Raw genomic sequence first — 18,116 nt, 5'->3', positions numbered from 1 at the left:
TTAGCCTTAACTGGCTCAAACGCAGGAGGGGTGCTAACAGGAGCTCACACAGTAGCAAAGTTCCTGGAGCACAAACCCAGCCTTTCCATGGTACAGAAACGCTAGAGCTTCTGTGAAGGCGGCTGGACTGACAGTCATTCTTCTTTGACATACGATTCCCTCCTACCATTCATTCCCAGGAACCTTAAGAGACCAGGTAAACAGACAGTCAGAGGCAACGCATTGTAATAAAGACACTGCTTTTATTTAGTTTGATATGTTTCTATACAGAATGCAGAAAACACATCTTAAAATCATATAGAAGGAAATAAAAACACATCAGTGGTTGGTGAACACTTGAATGTGAGATTGGCTCTCCGTCTCAGAGTCCAATGGCCATCACCAGCTCAGGGCTCAGGGAGGAGGCTGCCTGCAAAGGCATTGTTGCTGTTGTTATTCTGTTCACTGCCCCATTGCCTCCAGTTGCTATGACAACAGGCCACTCTGGGCCAGCCTCCTCTCTACAAGGCAATGCCCAATGGTGGGGTTGCTAAGAGCAACAGAGCTATCTGGAAGGCTTTCCAAAGCCTTTACCTGGAATACTGGGATTTACTTATTTATTATTTATTTTTGATGAGGTCACCAGAAATAATTTCATCAGGCTAGATTCCTGCTCCTGACTCTGGGAAATCAGGCAAACTCCAGCTTGGACCAGAGCTTGGAGGCACAAGGCCCATTCACTAGCCATCTATGTAGCATTCATCTGCAGACTCCCCCATGGGGCACTGCTCACTGTAAAGAACCCTGCTGGTAGCTGAGCAGGAAGGGCAGGCTCTGTGGAGCACACAGGAGGAACCACCCTTTGGAAACAGCACATCCCTCCTACCAGCCTTCCCCTCCTGAGACAGCACACCCTCTGCTAAACAGTCGATATGGCTTAGAAATTACTGCTCCGTGTGCAAAGGGAGCCTGGGTCCACCCACCCACCCTTGATCAGGGAAGGGATACATTATTGCAAAAGGCATTCCTCCCTAAAAGGTACCGGAAATAACTCAGACATCAAGAAAAGGCATGCTCAAAATGGTTTCTTCCAAAGGAGGAGAATCAAAGCAGAGTGGGTGCCCCTGAGTCATGGGACAGAGATGCAGACGGATGGACGGTGTTCTGCTAAAAAAAGGCAAAGGAAGCCTCTGTGTAGTCCAGAATTTAACCCATTAGGAAAAGAAAGGGGGAGTCAAAATGAGCAGAGCCATCAGTCCATGGAGTCAACACTAGGAGCTTGTACAAACTGCTGTTAAGCATCACCAGTTTTTAATCTTTTTTTAATAAAACAATTTGAGGCTGTATAAAAACTTTAGTAAAAAATTAGCTTTGAGAGCCCACAGACTTCTACTATGAACTATTGCTGGCACTCCTCTCCAGCCGCAGACCTTTTCCAGTTGTTCAGGCCCAAGGCCCAGGACTGGAGCGCCAGAGAAGAGGGATGGGTGCATGTGGTGGAGCTGTGGACTGTTGGGACAAAGTGGCCAAGGTCAAGTGAGGAAAGAGCATCACATGACATAAAAATATTGCATCTTCACCAAAATGTCCCCCACTGAGTGTTTCAAAGACCATGATATTCCTTTTAAGAGGGAAGAAGAAAAACAAAACAAAAACCCACAGAGAAGAGAAAAAAAGGTTGATGTGGTCGAGTCCTTCGACCTTCCCAGGTGCCCTACGAGCAGCTGGCCCACCCTGGAGCACCTAGGTTGGGGGCCACAGCCACCAATGCCTCTTGGAGTCCCTTTTCCACAGAAATGATGACCCCCTCAGTGGTAGGCCACTAGCGTGCATGGGGTAGAGGTCAGGATGTCCATGGCCCAAGAGGCCCCTCCAGCTTCCAGCCCCTGGCAACAGCGGGAGAGCAAACCCAGCACCAGGGCCCTGGCACCAGAGCCAGGACCAGAAGGCCCTCAGTCAGGCTCTGGGGTGTCAGAGCAACCAAGTTGACATAGTGTGAAAAAATAGGATTCCTTTGATAAAAAATACTGTCCCTTGGTCTTCTCTAAGTTTGAAACACCCTGGGAGCTTATTTTTAGCAAAGCAATTCCCCATACCCACCCAAAAATTATACGTACAAGTTTAGGTAAACAGCAGATTAAATGTAAAAACTTAACCTTAACTTCTGAAAGTCCTTTGAATTTAATCTTTAGCTACTGTTTTCCATGTTACATCCTGCAGCTAGACACACGTGAATAGAAAAAACAGTACAGTTAGTGTTAAAGGCAAAATGCAGAGAGCTGGGGGCCACCCAGCACTGCCTGCGAGTTCATTCACGGTTCCTCGCTCCCTCCTTCTACCTCTACTCCAACAGTGCTTTCAGAGCCAGCCATCAAAAACGCAGCGAAGAATTTTCTATGAACAAACAAAAAGCTGTTAGGCAAAAAATAAAAATAAAAAAGTCCCCAAAGTCTCTCCAGCAGCTTTGGGGTTTGGGAGGACCAGAGAGGGCGGGCTTGTCCAGGCCCTGTGTGTCAGTGTGTGCTAGGTCAGGTGTTGGCTACCGGTGGGCAATGGTCTGTGGGCCACCGGTCTCTACAGACAACACCAAGTTGTCTCCAGGCCCCTGCCCTACCCCTGCCTCCACCCAGGCGCTTGTGGGTTAAGGGGGGACATACGGAGGGGGTGATCGGTATGGGGTCATGTTCTTGGGACGGGAACCCTTGCCCTCCATGGGAGCCGTGAAGGGCGGGGGCGGCTGGTAGGGAGGTGCATTAGGATCCTCATCCCGCAGAGGTGTGTACTCTCCCACAGTGTCCTGGTTCAGAGGAGTGGTCTCGGGCACACTCTGGTTGGGGTACTCAGGAGGTGGGAGGGGAGCCTTCTCTTCCTGCAAGATGAGTGGCATGCTGGAAGAGGGCGGGGGCTTGGAGTCATCAAGCTCATCGGCAAAGATGATAGGCACCCCCTTCTTAATAAAGGTGGCCTGGTCCTCAAGGGTCAGCTTGCCCTTCCGCTTCTTGCGATAGCAGATCATAGCAATGATTCCGGCAATGAGCAGGATGGCTGCAACCACAACAGCTGGAATGACTGTGTGCAGGTAAACATCATCCTCACTGCTCTTCTCAGGGTCCCTGTCTGGAGCCTCTGTGGCTGGTGCCGCTGAGGTTCCAGTAGAGGGTGGTGCCACAGGGATAAATTGTAGGTGCCGACAACTGCCAGACCCCGTCACGGCAATACTCACAGCCTTAAAGTCAGGCTCCAGAGCGTTGGAGAAGGCAGGCCGAGGTTTCCCGTTTTCATCAGCAATCCTGCGGCTCAGCCCAATGATCTGCTCCTTGGGGCAGGGCTCCAGGGGCAATGTGTTGTTGGTCCATTCCACCACAATAGAGCCACGGGTGATGTTCTGAAGGGTGACAGTGCTGCAGTTTCGGTCCCCAAAGGCAAAAGCTAGCTTCTTTACCAAAGCAATTTTCTTGTGGATGTCATTCACCACTGATGCTGGGTCACCGGCAAACTTGGCCTTGAACCGTGCAGGAGCCTTGTCCCCTTGTGGGCGCTTGTGAACATGGATCTCGAAGGCGTCCACAGCAGAAAGACCCCCTTTGTCTGTGGCATGCATGAAATACTCATGCTTTCCCACATGGCTGCTATCAGGTAGGCCATACATGAGCTGGCTGTTGCTGTTGAACTGAACCCAGGACTTCTCGCCTACCAGTTGCTGCTCTCGCAGCTTCAGGGTCAGCTTAAGCTTGTCAGTAGTGGTATCCTCATTGTCATAGAAGGTATCTGATGGAATTTTCACCTCAAAGTAGGTACCCACCCAGGCATCTACCCTGTCAATGTGGTTCTTGAGTTCTGGTCGCTGGTTAGGTTCTCCACCACGGGGCACTCCACTGGTGGTGGTGCGGATACGAGTAGGTGGGGAAGCCGTCTCCAATCTGGTGATAGGTGCTTTGGTGGTAACTCGGGGTACTGGTCGGGGTGTACGTGGTTTTTTGGTTGGCCTTCGAGTCGTGGCAGTTGAGGAATCAGTTGAAGGCGTTACTGGTTTTGGCGTGGATACTCGTGGCTTCTTGGTGGTGGTTGCTGGAGGAGTAACAACTGCTGTAGGCTCTACATAGCCAGGAATGGTCAGTGTTGGCCGAATCTGGCCAGGAACTGTGGTGCCAGCTTCGGATACCCGAGTAGGCTGGATAGGGCCCAGGGTTGGAGTCTGAATAATGGCACCTCGAGTCCGAATGGTGACTGTGGGCTTCCCAGGAACGGGATCCCTAACAGGAGGAGCCATGGTCTCTGTTGGAGGTGCAATGGCTGGAGATGTGGGGGTAGGCACTATCCTGGACGGTGGCTCCTGGATGGCCGTGGTTGGGGGTCCAATGGCAGTAACAGGTGTAGGTGTAGCATGGATCTGCCTCCGGATTCGTTTGGGGAGAGTTGGCTTTTTATTGGCAATGTGCCAACCCACCACAGGATAACCAAGTTGGGCAGACATAGCACCCTCCCTAGCAGGGGTTTCTACACCACGAATGTCAGGCACACTATTTTGGTTCAATGAGCAGCCTAGCTTCCAGGAGAGCAGAGCCCCATTCTCTACTACTTTCTTTGCATTTCCTGGGCCAGCCATGAAGGCTGACATGTCAAACAGTCTATTATTCACTACAGGTACCAACTTCATGTTGTGAAGTTCTACTTCTGAGAAGCTCTGCATTCTGTTCAGGAGATCAATCCTTTGCTTTGGGGTCATCTTGGTAAGGTCAGCATCCAGTATCACTGTAAGGACAGTCACTGGCTCATCGGCAGCACAGACAGAGGACACTACTTCACCAGGGTCTGATGAGGCTGCCCGTATAGATTGTGGTTCATTGTGGTCTTCAGGGTAGACCTCGATAGAGAACACACTGGAAGTCTGGGGGACATGGCTCCCATTGGCTCCCAGCCGTGCAGCACTCACTGAGATGTAATGTACACCTTTATCAGTGTCAAGAGGGAGGCCTTCCAAGGTGTGACTGTGTGGGTCCCAATGTAGCCAAGACGGTAAAGCCTCCTTCCCTGCTGCAGACACCTAAAAGAAACAAGTGTGAGCTATAAATGCTATCATTGTTGCATGACCTAAAATGATCACATCACTATAGTACACCACTGGCCTAATCTGAGTTATGTGATAGGTGGAAGGAATAATTTAAAATTCCTGATGGGAAATCCAACTCATCACCTCCAAAGGAGAGTAATAATGCCCTGTTACATGACACATAATACTGGGGCTATCAGATGGGCTATGCACTGGGGACACATTCATACACACAGGTTAGGATGCCATGGACCTTAACAACGTATAGACTTTGACTGGGAATAGTGCACAGCTCTAATTCCAGAACTCAGGACTCTGAAGTAGGGGGAATGAGCTGAAGGTCAGTCTGGGGTACGTTTGAGACCCTATATCTAAAAACAAACAAGGCTAGAGAGGTGACAGCTCAGCAGTTAGGATAACAGAGGACTGGGGTTTTGTTCCTAGCACCCACATTGAACATCTGTAACTGTAACTTCTCTACACACAGCTGTGAGCTCTAGCTCCCTCTGGCCTCCTCTAGCAGCTACACCACATGTGGTGCAATGAATTCATGCAAGCAAACATACAGATACACGAATAAAACCAGTGAAAACATGTAATTCAAAAAATAAAGATTGAGCCGGGCGATGGTGGCGCACGCCTTTAATCCCAGCACTCGGGAGGCAGAGGCAGGTGGATCTCTGTGAGTTCGAGACCAGCCTGGTCTACAGAGCTAGTTCCAGGACAGGCTCCAAAGCCACAGAGAAACCCTGTCTCGAAAAACCAAAATAAATAAAGATAGATAGATAGATAGATAGATTGATTGATTGTGGTGGACATTCGTGAAAGTGATATACCCTACTACCAACTTGCCTGCTCTTACCTGTACTCCAGGTTGGAACATCTTATTCCCCCTGAAACACCCTTTCCAATCCCTCCACTACTCTTCAGACACACGTTTCTGCTCAGGTCACATGCCTAGCTTAGAGTACCTTGCCCACACACAACCGCAGTGCACATAATTCTGGAGATAAGGAAAGTCGACATTCTAGCATGACTTATTTTACAATCATCACTTAATGCACTAGGATGGGGAACAGATTTTTTATAAAATAGTGTAACATGGTAGTTTGAATGTAATTGGCCCCCATAATCTCATAGGGAGTGGTACTATTAGGAGGTGTGGCTTTGTTGGAGTGGATATGGCCTTGCTGAAAGAAGTGTGTCACTCTAGGGGGTGGGCTTTGAGGTTTCCTATGCTCAGGATACCAGCCAGTGTCTCAGTTGACTTCCTGCTGCCTGCAAGATGTAGAACCCTCAGCTACCATTTCAGCATTTCGTCTGCCTGTATGCTGCCATGCTCCCCACCATGATGGTAACGGACTGAGCCTCTGAAACTGTAAGTGAGCCACCCCAATTAAATGTTTTACTTCACAATAGTTGTCACAGTCATGGTGTCTCTTCACAGCAATAAAAATCCTAAGACACAACGATTGTCTAAATTAACCCCACTTCTCAAGAAGAACTGAGGACTAAAATCAACTATTATAGAACATGGTCTGCCAAAGCAATCTCAAAGAATCTCTGGTCTTAGGAATGCGCTCAGTTGATAGCCTAGACTGCTCCTAGTCCTGGGCTTCATCTCCAGTACTGAATAAACTGGGTATGCGGATACATAATGAGTCTGATTTAATGTAAAGAACATGAAACCCAGAAGTGGGGGGATCCTCTCAAGTCTCTAAAGTAGAGGTTTCAGAGTGAGTCCGGTATGAAAAGAAACACACAGCAGAAGCCCTTGACTCAGAAGAGAACTAAGGAGCTCAATGCCTTATTATTATCCCCCAAAGAATTGTTCAAACTTCTTTCGGAGTGCAAGTCCCTCTCCATCGTGACATAAATGGAAATACTCAGAGCACCCAAAGGAATTTCAACAGAGAACGCCTATCAGCTGACAAGAGAGAAATTAACTCTTGCTTCTTTCCTAGGTCCCATCTTCGGCTCCACTCAGTTTTGTGAAACACATACTCCTGCCCCTGATGTAAGAAAGGTCACTCACTCATTCTTTGCTCTGACTCAAGGCCCTGCCCCAAGTCCAGAGTCACAATGGCCCACAGAGGGTACATCTTCACCACTCAGGGACTGTTCCTAATTTAAGGCCACAACTTCTTTTTTTCTTCTTCTTTTCTGTCTTTTCAAGATAGGGTTTCTCTGTATAGCTTTGGTGCCTGTCCTAGAACTCACTCTGTAGACCAGGCTGGCCTTGAACTCACAGAGATCCATCTACCTGTGCCTCCCAAGTGCTAGGATTAATGGTTTGTGCCACCATCGCCCGGTGGTCATAGCTTCTTAACCCAGACCTATGGAAAACCCATTGGTTGCCTAGGTCTTCTTCCTGCCAAAAACCCAGGAACCTGAATGTGTTCACACATAAGCTTTATAACCAGGACACATTACACCAGAGATTTTTTTTTTTTTTTTTTTTTGTTTTGTTTTGTTTTGTTTTTCGAGATAGGGTTTCTCTGTGGCTTTGGAGCCTGTCCTGGAACTAGCTCTATAGACCAGGCTGGTCTCGAACTCACAGAGATCCGCCTACCTCTGCCTCCCGAGTGCTGGGATTAAAGGCGTGCGCCACCATCGCCCGGCCCACCAGAGATTTTTTTTTTAAACTTAATTTCTACCCTTCAAACTGGTTCAAACAGACTTGTTTCATTCAACAAAACATCTAAGAAGCCAACTGACATTATGAGAGACAGCACTAGTGGGGATAATCTCCATAAACATGACTGCTTTCTAATCCATGAAAAACACTATGTATATTTACCTAAACTCATCTAGTTATTTTTTGAAATTAAAATTTTTTTTTTTTAAATTTCTTCTGACATCCTGACCTGACAGTTGTCTCCCCTCCCTCTCATTTTCCCCTCTACGTCTTCTCTCCCCCAAATCCACTGTTTCTCCATTTACCTTCAGAAATAGCAGTCCTCCCCAGGGATATCAACTGAGGTGTTTTGCCTGCATATAAGCCTTGAGCCATCTGCAGGCAGTGCCTGCTGAGGCCAGAAAAGGGTGTTGGATCCCTTGGAACTGGAGTTACAGGTGGCTGTTAGCCAGCATGTGGGTGCTGGGAATCAAACCCAAGCTCCAACAATAAATATATTAAGTGCTTTAAATGAAGTCTAAGCCTAAATTTTTTTTCAATTCATTATGTTATATATAATAGTAGTTATATAAGCACCAAAAAAGCAAAGGTTGGACAGTCTTACTTTGTAAAATAAGCTAATCAGTTAAAAGGTAAAAATCAGGAGCCAGAGCAATGGCTCAGTAGTTAAGAGCACTGGCTGCTCTTCCTGAGGACCCAGGTTCAATTTTTATCCCACATGGTAGCTTTTAATCATTTGCAACTTCAGTTCTAAGGACTCAACACCCTTTTCTGGCTTCCATGGGTACTAGGTACACTCACAGTACACAGACAAACATGTAGGCGTAGGCATAGTACCCATACACATAAAAATAAGAATCTTTTTAATTAAAGTAAGTGATGCAAAGATTTAAGGCTGAAATGGTGTGTTCACAGAACCGTAAGATAGTTTACAGTGATTGTTGGGAATAGGGGAGCTTAACAGAGAGAGAGTGGGTGAACTGAATGCGGACAAGGCATTCTAGCCACTTGAGAGTGTTTCCTAACCCCACTCCATCCCAATGCCCACTACTGAAACAGCTGCTCACTTAGAGCACAGCAAAGACAGGAAAGACAGGGAAAACAGAAAGCAGGGTAACAAAAGGCTTGGAACAACTCTGGCTGATGCCAGCTAAGGACAAGCCACTTGCAGGCACTGTCCTGGGTAATGGGTGTTCCTTAGACAGGAAGGGAGAGCACATCTTCATGCTAGAAAGTCCAAGTAGCACTTTGAATGGCAACAATTTATTTTAACCTAAGGGCCAAAAACACCTGATGTCTATAGGAACTTGGTTAAGTCACAGGTAAGCTGGCAACTTTGCGTTTTCATTGCCACTTAGGGAAAGGTTCAATATGTTTGGAGGGCTAACATTGTCCACAGCCCCCAGAGTCTATTAGTGCAACGCCATCCTGAGGACATTTGTCCTGGGGTCTGGCTTACCACTAAGGTTCTTAAGGATGAAACATCCTCTAGGGATGGCTGGACGGACAGACAGACAGACAGATAGGTGGCCTGGTGATTAAGAGCATTTGCTGTTCTTCCAAAGGACCTGGGTTCAGTTCCTAGCACCTACATCAGATAGATGGCTCACAGTACAGGAAACTCCAGTTCTTGGCAATCAGATGACCTTTTCTGACCTCTATAAGTACCATCTCACACTCACTCACACAGACACACACACAGACACACACACACACACACACACACCTACCTAGAAAGATCTATTCTACCCTATCAAAGCAAGAGCCACTTATCTATAAAGCAATTCCTGGCACGCTGAGGCTTTATCCAACCTGAATCTGTAATATGTAAGATAAGGGAAAGGATTCTACCCTCGTGTAATCATAAGGCCAGACCCATGCGGGGCTCTACCAGTGCTGGCTTCCCACCTGCTCCTATGGACTGTTAGGAGACCCAGCAAACAATAAGGCTTCTGCTTAACAGCACCAAACCAAGGCTCCACTCCCCAGGCCTCCTTCCCAGTTGGCTTTGGACCCAGTGTAGTGTGTGAGGCCTTGATCCTTATTCACACTTGGAAGTATTTAAAGGGTGCAGAAACACGGCAGGCATGGGAAAGCCAGGGAATCAGAGGCAGCGAGACAGAGACTGTTCAGACTCTGCAGCCGGCCAAGACTCATTTGTCAGAGCAAGTGATGTTAAGAGTGGGGAGGGAAGCTTGCTCTAGGTGAGAACCCAAGACTAACATTCACCTTTTAAGTTTAAAACTGGTATCCTAGCCAGGTGTCATGGTGCACACCTCTCTATGAGTTCAAGGCGGCCAGCCTGGTCTACAAAGCTTGTTCTAGGCTAGCCAACACTACCTAGTAAGACACTGTCTCAAAAACAAAACAAAACTAAAGACAAACACGCAAACTGGTGTTCTCCACAGGACTTGAAGGACCTGAGCTAGAACTGAGCCCTTCCTATAGACTAGCTCACACAGTAGCCAAAGGTGCTGTGCAAGTTGTCAAGGGAAAAAAACAATTAAGTCCCACCCATCTGTAACCCACAAAAGTAACCAGCATGGCAAGATGTATCCAAAGGAACAGTAGTAGAACTTGGGGGTTACTAACAGCCATCAAATTGGACTTAAGGCCCTCAGAATAGGAGGAAATTCACGCTTGGTATTATAAACCTAGCCAACTGCCCATGGGGTAAAATCATGAAGCCTAGATGAGAACCCATCACTGCCATCTTCCTAAACAGGTGCAGTTCCCAAATGCATTCTAAATATCTAGCCTCATGCCCACAGATGGGGGTGGTTCTCATTTCTTATTACAGAAACTTCTTTCTGCAGCAGTCAGAGACCATGGCAGAGACCCACAACTGGTCAGAATGCAGACAACACTGACAATGGGGGCCAGTCCCCAACTGAAACATCTATAGCCACAACCCCTATACCTAAGGCGCAGGTAATGTTGTGGAGGAAGGGTAGGAAAGAGTCTAAAAAGAAGAGAACTGTGATACCTGCTGCCAAATGGTGTCTATATACAACAGGGAACTACACACATAAAATGTGAATATGGTTACCTAAACAAGACCTTCACAATGGCAACATTAGCTGATATTCCAACAGAGAAATCACAAGGCCCCAACTCTAGATGAAGAGCTACAGGCAATGGCTTCTAAGAGGGGAAAAATCAGTTTTCTCCGGGAACGAACCCTGACAATCTATCCAGTACCCAGTGGCAGCACTAAACACATGTATGAACTTCACTAAATGAACTCAGCAGATTGCATTTATATATACTTGTATGTATATTATAATAATAATTAAGGAAGTCATGAATTTGAGGAGTGGGGGTATATACAAGGGATTGGAAGGGGAAAGCTAGGGTGAATAATGTAAATACAGTACTTTAAAAAATTTTCAAATAAATAAATGAATAAATAAACATTTATACATGAAATTTTGGCTATCTGTAGAGTTCCGGGTTTACTCAGAATGGTACTAGGGGGTGTAGTTCAGGGACAAAGAATTTACCTAGTAAACATGAGACCATGAGTTCTATCCCCAGCACCACAGGAAATAAAACTCTGGACTAGCTGTGCAATAAGACTAAATAAAGGCCACCATGCCACAAGAGGCAGGAATCAGAGCTATGTTAAGTGTTCCACAGCAGCAATAATGCTTTTGGGGGTGACAAGCTGGTTCCCGCCACGGAATTCTTGTAATTTCCAGTCACTTGGCCCTTCACGACAAACATCGACACTGTCCTGGAACCGTGAAAGCAAGACCTGCTGCTCTTGCAGCAGCCATCTTGGAAAGGATTCTTGGCAGGTAGTGGGTGCATCTGCCGATGGCAGGAGGTACAGAAGGAAGCCCAATTTCTCTAGGCTACAGTCCACCTTAAAGTACATAAAGCTTTTTTGTTTGTTTTTAAAGATTTATTTATTTATTATGTATACAGTGTTCTGTCTGCTTGTGTGCCTACAGACCAGAAGAGGGCACCAGATCGCATTACAGATGATTGTGAGCCACCATGTAGTTGCTGGGAATTGAACTTAGGACCTCTAGAAGAACAGCAGTGCTCTTAACCTCTGAGCCATCTCAGCTCCCTACATAAAGCTTTCAGTTCAGCAACAGTTGGATACCACATATTTTAGATGAAAGTAGAGCCCAGCATGGATGAAAACCAGAAAGTTACCCCAAAACAGGGACAATCAAGGGCCTAGGGAGATGACTCAGCAATTAAGAACACTAGCTGCTATTCCAGAGGACTAGTATTCAATTTCCAGCATGCAAGCAGAGGCTCACAACCATCTTTATAACTCCTCTTCTACAGGATCCAACACACCCTCTTCTGGCCTACACAGGGACTGCAAATACTTGGTGCACAGATATACAAGCATGAAAATCTCCCACATATGTGCAAAACAAGGAAGAAAAAAAAGGAGAGAAGAGATTCAAAACCACAAAACATAGATAGCCCCACAGAGTTTCAAATACTACCAGGAATGTCCACAAGGAGTTACCGTAATTCTTTTATATTTACTTTTTTAGTTTTTCGATACAGTGTTTCTCTATGTAGCTTTGGCTATCTTGAAACTTGGTCTGTGGACTAAGCTGGCCTTGAACTCGGAAATCCATCCGGCCTCTACCTCCTGAGTGCTGGGACTAAAAGGCATGAACCACCACCACCCAGCTAGATTTACCATTTTACTTTATGTGTTTGAGTAGTTTGCCTGTGTGTTTGCATGTGCACCACATGTGGTGTCTCAGAAGGTCAGAAGAGGGTGGGTATTGGATTCTCTGCAGTTATAGATGGTTGTGAACCACCATGTCAGTGCTAGGAACTAAACCAGATTCTCTGCCAAGGTAGCAAATGCTTTTAACTGCTGAGCCATCTCTGTACCCCCAGAAATGCCAGATTTAATAATCTGATTCTTAGCCAGGGGTGGTGGTGCATGTCTTTAATCCCAGCACTCAGGAGGTAGAGCAAGGCGGATCTCTGTGAGTTTGAGGCCAGCCTGGTCTGCATAGTGAGCTCCAGGACAGCCAGGGCTGTTATGCTCAGAAACATTTTCTGTGTATGTGTTGGGGGAGGGTGGAGGTGATCCCCTTTAGTCTATACTGTAAGATTCTTTATCTATGCCTTCTTACACATAAAACAGAACTCAGAGGATTGAGGATTTGAGGACAGATGGACAAGAGGATGGAGCAGAGAAGTATCAATATGCACTAAATGTCAAGAAACATAACCAAAGACTCTTACTCTCAACCCATACCCTTCAAGACATGGAGAAAGAGCAATTGAGTAGGAGTTTCCATTACTTATTCTTCAGCAAAAAGGTTTTATTCACAGTCTGAGCAAGCCAGTCAAATACAGCAAAAAGGACAAAAACTGAAGAATTAGCCTCTTGCTAGGGCTTAATTAATTTTAATGAGCTTCTGAACCAAAAAACGCATGAGTGCTATCATTCAGGGCAAACCATGCAGGAGCAGCAGGGAGGCAGACCCAGACATGAACTGGCATTTTCACTACTGGTAGTAGTTTGCAAAGAGTCTTGCAAAAAAAAAATCTTGGTGTCAATTCCTTCATATTAACGAACCTTGGGGTGGCTCCTTTGGGTCTTAAGGTAGCATCTTCCAACAGCATCTCTGTATACATCAAGCCTTGGGGTATAATCCGGGCATTTCCGTGTTTCCCTTACAGACATGCCAAGTGGGCTTTTTTTTTCCTGGTCCCTATCAAAGCCTATACCACCACCTGCTCAAGCAAGGTCCCTACAATCTTTCCTAAGACCTGGTAATCATTGGTCCTTACCTTCAGTTCCCTCCCCTTAATCAAGCCACTGAGCCAGGTCAACCTGCAAGGAGTCAGAGAAAACTCCCTGAACCACTCCCAAATGAGGCAGTCATAACCTTTTGTTTTCTTTGCTCAGGGAGATAGAAAATAATGCCTCTGATGGAGTCTGAGCCTTGGGGACATCTCACATTCAGAATTGACCTGTCTGTACCATGAACTACAATAATAACCCAAATTTATCCTGTGGCCTTCTGCAAATGATAAACATGGAAGGCAGAGCTATATACAGTCATACATAGGTCTAGCTTGAGGCCAGAGGATCAGACATCAGAAGTGATAAACCACAATGGAAGAAGAGGCATGAGGCTGTTCCTCTGCCAAGTAAAGCAGAACCACAACTGCCAGGATAATCACTCATCCAACTTCTAGATACATGACTGTTAAAAACTATAGTTGTTTTCTCTACAGAGACCAGGACCACAACATCACACTTCTAGCCTAGCCAGTGCCCTCTCACTTGAGGTATAAAATTTTTATCTGATGTTAATTATTCTTCCCTAAAAATTATTTAGAGTTGGAGAGATGGTTCAGTGGTTAAGAGTACAAGTGGTTCACAACTGCCTGTAACTCTAGTTTCAGGGAAGTTTATGTCTTCTTCTGGCCTCTGCAGGTGTGTTCACGTGTGAGGCAAACACATTTACTCAGGCATGAACATATACACATCAATAGATCTTTAAAAAAAATTAATTAGCTGGACAGTGATGGCGCACGCCTTTAATCCCAGCATTCAGGAGGCAGAGACAGTTGGATCTCTGTGAGTTCAAGCCCAGCCTAGTCTACAGTGCTAGTTCCAGGACAGGCTCCAAAACTACACAAAAACATTGTCTCCAAAAAACAAAAACAAACAAAAATATCATCTCCCCAAAAAAGAGCTACTAAACATAGTTTCAGCCACTCAAAATTTCCCACAATCAGCCCTTCTACCCTAAGCCCTAACGTCTATTTTTACTTTCTCATTTTATCTTTCAGCTCTAGCTCTTGTCATTTAGAAAAAAATAATAAAACAGAAGCCAGTATTCTCAATAAGAATTTGAGTTGAGAAGTCTGGACAAATACCATTTTGACAGCCCACTCCCAAGGATGCTTTTCTTTGCCAACCCACATTCCCGGTGTGCCATGCTCACAAGGGGTCCATTCAGAACCAGGGAACACCCACTCGAGGCAGGAAGAAACTGCAGTTCATCTCACGTGCCACAAAGCTCTCAAGCATGCCCCCCCAAAAGCTCCTTCCATGAACCCCCTTTTCCTGGCCAAAAAAAAAAAAGAGTGTCCATTGTTCTCAGGGGAACAATGAGGTAGCCCATGCCAGCAGCTGAGAGCACAATCTCGGCAAGGGCTGCTCCCAGCCTGCCGACATCTTGGGTTGAGGAAAAATTCACACTGTCTGCAAGGAGCCTGAAGGAAAAAAGGAATGAAAAGCCGCCCTCACAGGCTGTACCAACAGAAGACTCTACAGGGACAGCCTCATCGTTCAAGTGACACCAAGGTATTTCTTACCTACTACCCTTTCCAGACAGGGCCCACTCTGCAGCTGAAGCTGACCTCAAACTCAAACTCTTCCTTCACATTATAGGGATTATAGGCATGCTCCCCACCACATGGCACTGACTCCTTCTCAATTAACCTAAAGAGGAGGTACTAAGCCTGAGTTGTTGCCGGATAGCAGCTGGAGACTCTCTATGATGGGCTCCGACTATGCCAACAGCATGGCCTGGAATGGCTCAGACCCAACATTTGTGCCACTGTACAGAGGCTTTGAGAATTCAAACCAGGTTTGAAGTGGACAAGGTATAGACAACATCTTGCTCTGTAGCCCAGGCTGGCCTTAAACCAGTCTCAGCCTCCCAAAGTGCTGTGATCATAGGTAAGTACTATGCCTGGTGACCAGGACAGACGTCTAAGAAGAAGGTAATAGTATTTGTGGGGAAACTGCTTCCACCATGGAGAAAAAGGCTCTAGTAGTTCAGAAGACATTCTAATTGAATCTGAAAGAAGTGACAGCACTAAGAAAGATGGAAGAAGGAAAGTATAAGGGAGCCAAAGGCCTGGAGCAGGCCGTAAACTAGGAATAATCAGAACAGAAAGGGACAGTAGATGAGGCTAGGGTAAGACACAAAGAGGCAAAGGGGAAAGAAAGGAAACCTCAAAACAGATCACAGGGGTCTCATCCTAAATACTTATCAATAATAGGGGGTGGTTTTGAGCAGATTCAAAATGATAAAATGTTTCTAGCTTTAGTATGAAAACAAGTGAGAGGATCAAGATAAAGAACCTTGAGAAGTAATGAGCAAATGATGGCTTGGATAAAGTAGGTACTATTGTCAGAAATTATTTGAAGGTTATCCTAAACAAGTATCTTGGCAGTAAGATCTAAAATACTACTGTTGTTGTTGGTTTGAGACAGAGTCTCAGGTATTCAAGCTGGCCTCATATTTACTATGTTAGCCGAGGATGATCTTGAACTCTTAATCTCCCTCCTCCACCTCCCATGGACTGGGATTACAAACATGTGCCAACATACTTGGTCTAAAGTGCTTCTTATGTCAGGCATGATGATGCACTAATTTAATCGGAAGAGAGACGCAAACAGGTCTCTGTTGAGGTTAGCCTGGTCTACATAGCAAGACCTATTTCAAAACAAGGAAAGAAAAACAACCTTATAGGCAACAATATTATTAGATAGCCACTAAAAGTTACATCCACAATGAGTATTAAAAATCATGGGAAGGGCTGGAGAGATGGCTCAGTGGTTAAGAGCATTGCCTGCTCTTCCAAAGGTCCTGAGTTCAATTCCCGGCAACCACATGGTGGCTCACAACCATCTGTAATGAGGTCTGGTGCCCTCTTCTGGCCTGCAGGCATACATGTAGAAAGAATATTGTATACATAATAAATAAATAAATAAATAAATAAATAAATAAATAAAAATCATGGGAAATGCAGGTATTGGTGGTGCAAGCCTTTAATCCCAGAACTCAGGAGGCAGAGGCAGGCAGACCTCTGTGAGTTCAAGGCCAGACTGGTCTACAGAGCAAGTTCTCAAACAGGCTCCAGAGCTACACAGAGAAATCTTGTCTCTAAAACCCACTAAAAAAAAAAAAAAAAAAAAAAAAGGAAGGAAGGAAAGGAAAGGAAAGGAAAGAGGGGGAAAGAGAGAGGGAGGGAGAGAGAGAGAAAGACAAAAGGACATTTATTCTCTTACAGAGAACACAAGTTGAGCATCCAGCACCCATGTTGAATGGCTCACAACCACTTCTAACTCCAGTTCTTACAGATACAACATCCTCTTTCTAGCCTCCTCCTGCACCCACACCCTTGGCGTTCACTCACACATGTACATGTACAGACACACATGTAAAAATAAATAAATCTTGGGTCTATCTAAAATATGTTTATATGTAGTATGTCAATCTCTAATAAAAGTAGAATGGCAGAAACCACAAGAAAGTTTTCTTTCTCTTCCACATATTTTGCAAGCCTATGTAACTCTTAAAAATTTGTTTTTAAGATTTACTTTATTGGGGCTGGAGAGATGGCTCAGTGGTTAAGAGCACTGCCTGCTCTTCCAAAGGTCCTGAGTTCAATTCCCAGCAACCACATGGTGGCTCACAACCATCTGTAATGAGGTCTGGTGTCCTCTTCTGGCCTGCAGACATACACACAGACAGAATATTGTATACATAATAAATAAATAAATATTTATTTAAAAAAAAAAAGATTTACTTTATTTCATGTGTATGAGAGTTCTCCTAGCATGTATGTCTGTGTACCACATGCATACCTTGTGCTCTCAGAGGTCAGAACAGGGATCTGAAACTGAAGTTACAGAAGGCAGTTGCGAGCCACCATGTAGGTGCTAAGAAGAAGAATTTAACCTGGGTCCTCTATAAAGACAAGTGCTCCTAACTGCTGAGCCCTCTCTCAGTCCTTGCGTTATTATAATGAGAAAAGAAATTCCTTTAACATAGACCTTCCAGTCAGGCTGGTGGCACACACTTGTAATCCCACCATTCAGTAGGCAGAGGCAGGAGGATCATAGTTCAGAAGCCAGTGAGACTGTGTTGGGAGTATTATTTTAAGGTGTACCACTTTTGTTTATGTTGCATTTCTTTAATTCTGTGAAGCTGTGTTACTGTGCCTGACTAAAACACATAATTGTCTAATAAAGAGGTGAACAGCCAATAGTGAGGCAGGAGAGAGAAGTAAGGAGGGCTGTCAGGCAGGATAAATAGATGGAGAAATCTGGGAAAAAGGAGGATGACTCCAGGGGCCAGCCACCCAGCTACACAACCAGACATGGAGTAAGAAAGAAAAGGTATACAAGACTAAAGAAAGATAAAAGCCCCAAGGCCAAAGACAGATGGGATAATTTAAGAAAAGCTGGCAAGAAACAAGCCAAGCTAAGGCAGGGCATTCATAACTAAGAATAAGCCTCTATGTGTGATTTATTTGGTATCTGGGTGGTGGGTCCCTCAAAAAGAGCCAAAAGAGTAAGAGCAAAAACAACCAACAACAAGACTATCTCCAAATAAGTAAATACTTTTTCAAGCTTGTTTTACAGGTGAGGATGTCACAGCTCCAAGAATAAAGTCAAGCCTTACCTTTCCAAATCCTCCACCT

The 18,116-nt window shown here is 45.4% G+C and overlaps 1 protein-coding gene across 7 annotated transcripts in view; it reads right to left on the bottom strand.

Annotated features, from left to right (window-relative positions):
* Positions 1-222: 222 nt before the first annotated feature.
* Positions 223-18,116, bottom strand: part of Dag1 (dystroglycan 1) — a 73,118-nt gene continuing 55,224 nt past the window's right edge. For all 7 annotated transcript variants that reach the window (XM_041676846.1, XM_041676843.1, XM_041676840.1 and 4 more), the window contains one exon: positions 223-5,023. In XM_041676846.1, the coding sequence (XP_041532780.1) occupies positions 2,621-5,023 (2,403 nt within the window). In that variant the 3' untranslated portion in view covers positions 223-2,620. The remainder of the gene's footprint in view (positions 5,024-18,116) is intronic.

The sequence above is a fragment of the Microtus oregoni genome, unplaced genomic scaffold (assembly GCF_018167655.1).
Source record: "Microtus oregoni isolate MIOR12 unplaced genomic scaffold, Mior012 000028F_ref0000031, whole genome shotgun sequence".
Taxonomy (NCBI): domain Eukaryota; kingdom Metazoa; phylum Chordata; class Mammalia; order Rodentia; family Cricetidae; genus Microtus; species Microtus oregoni.
Note: the sequence above shows the minus strand (reverse complement) of the source record. Positions and strands in the feature narration are given on the sequence as shown.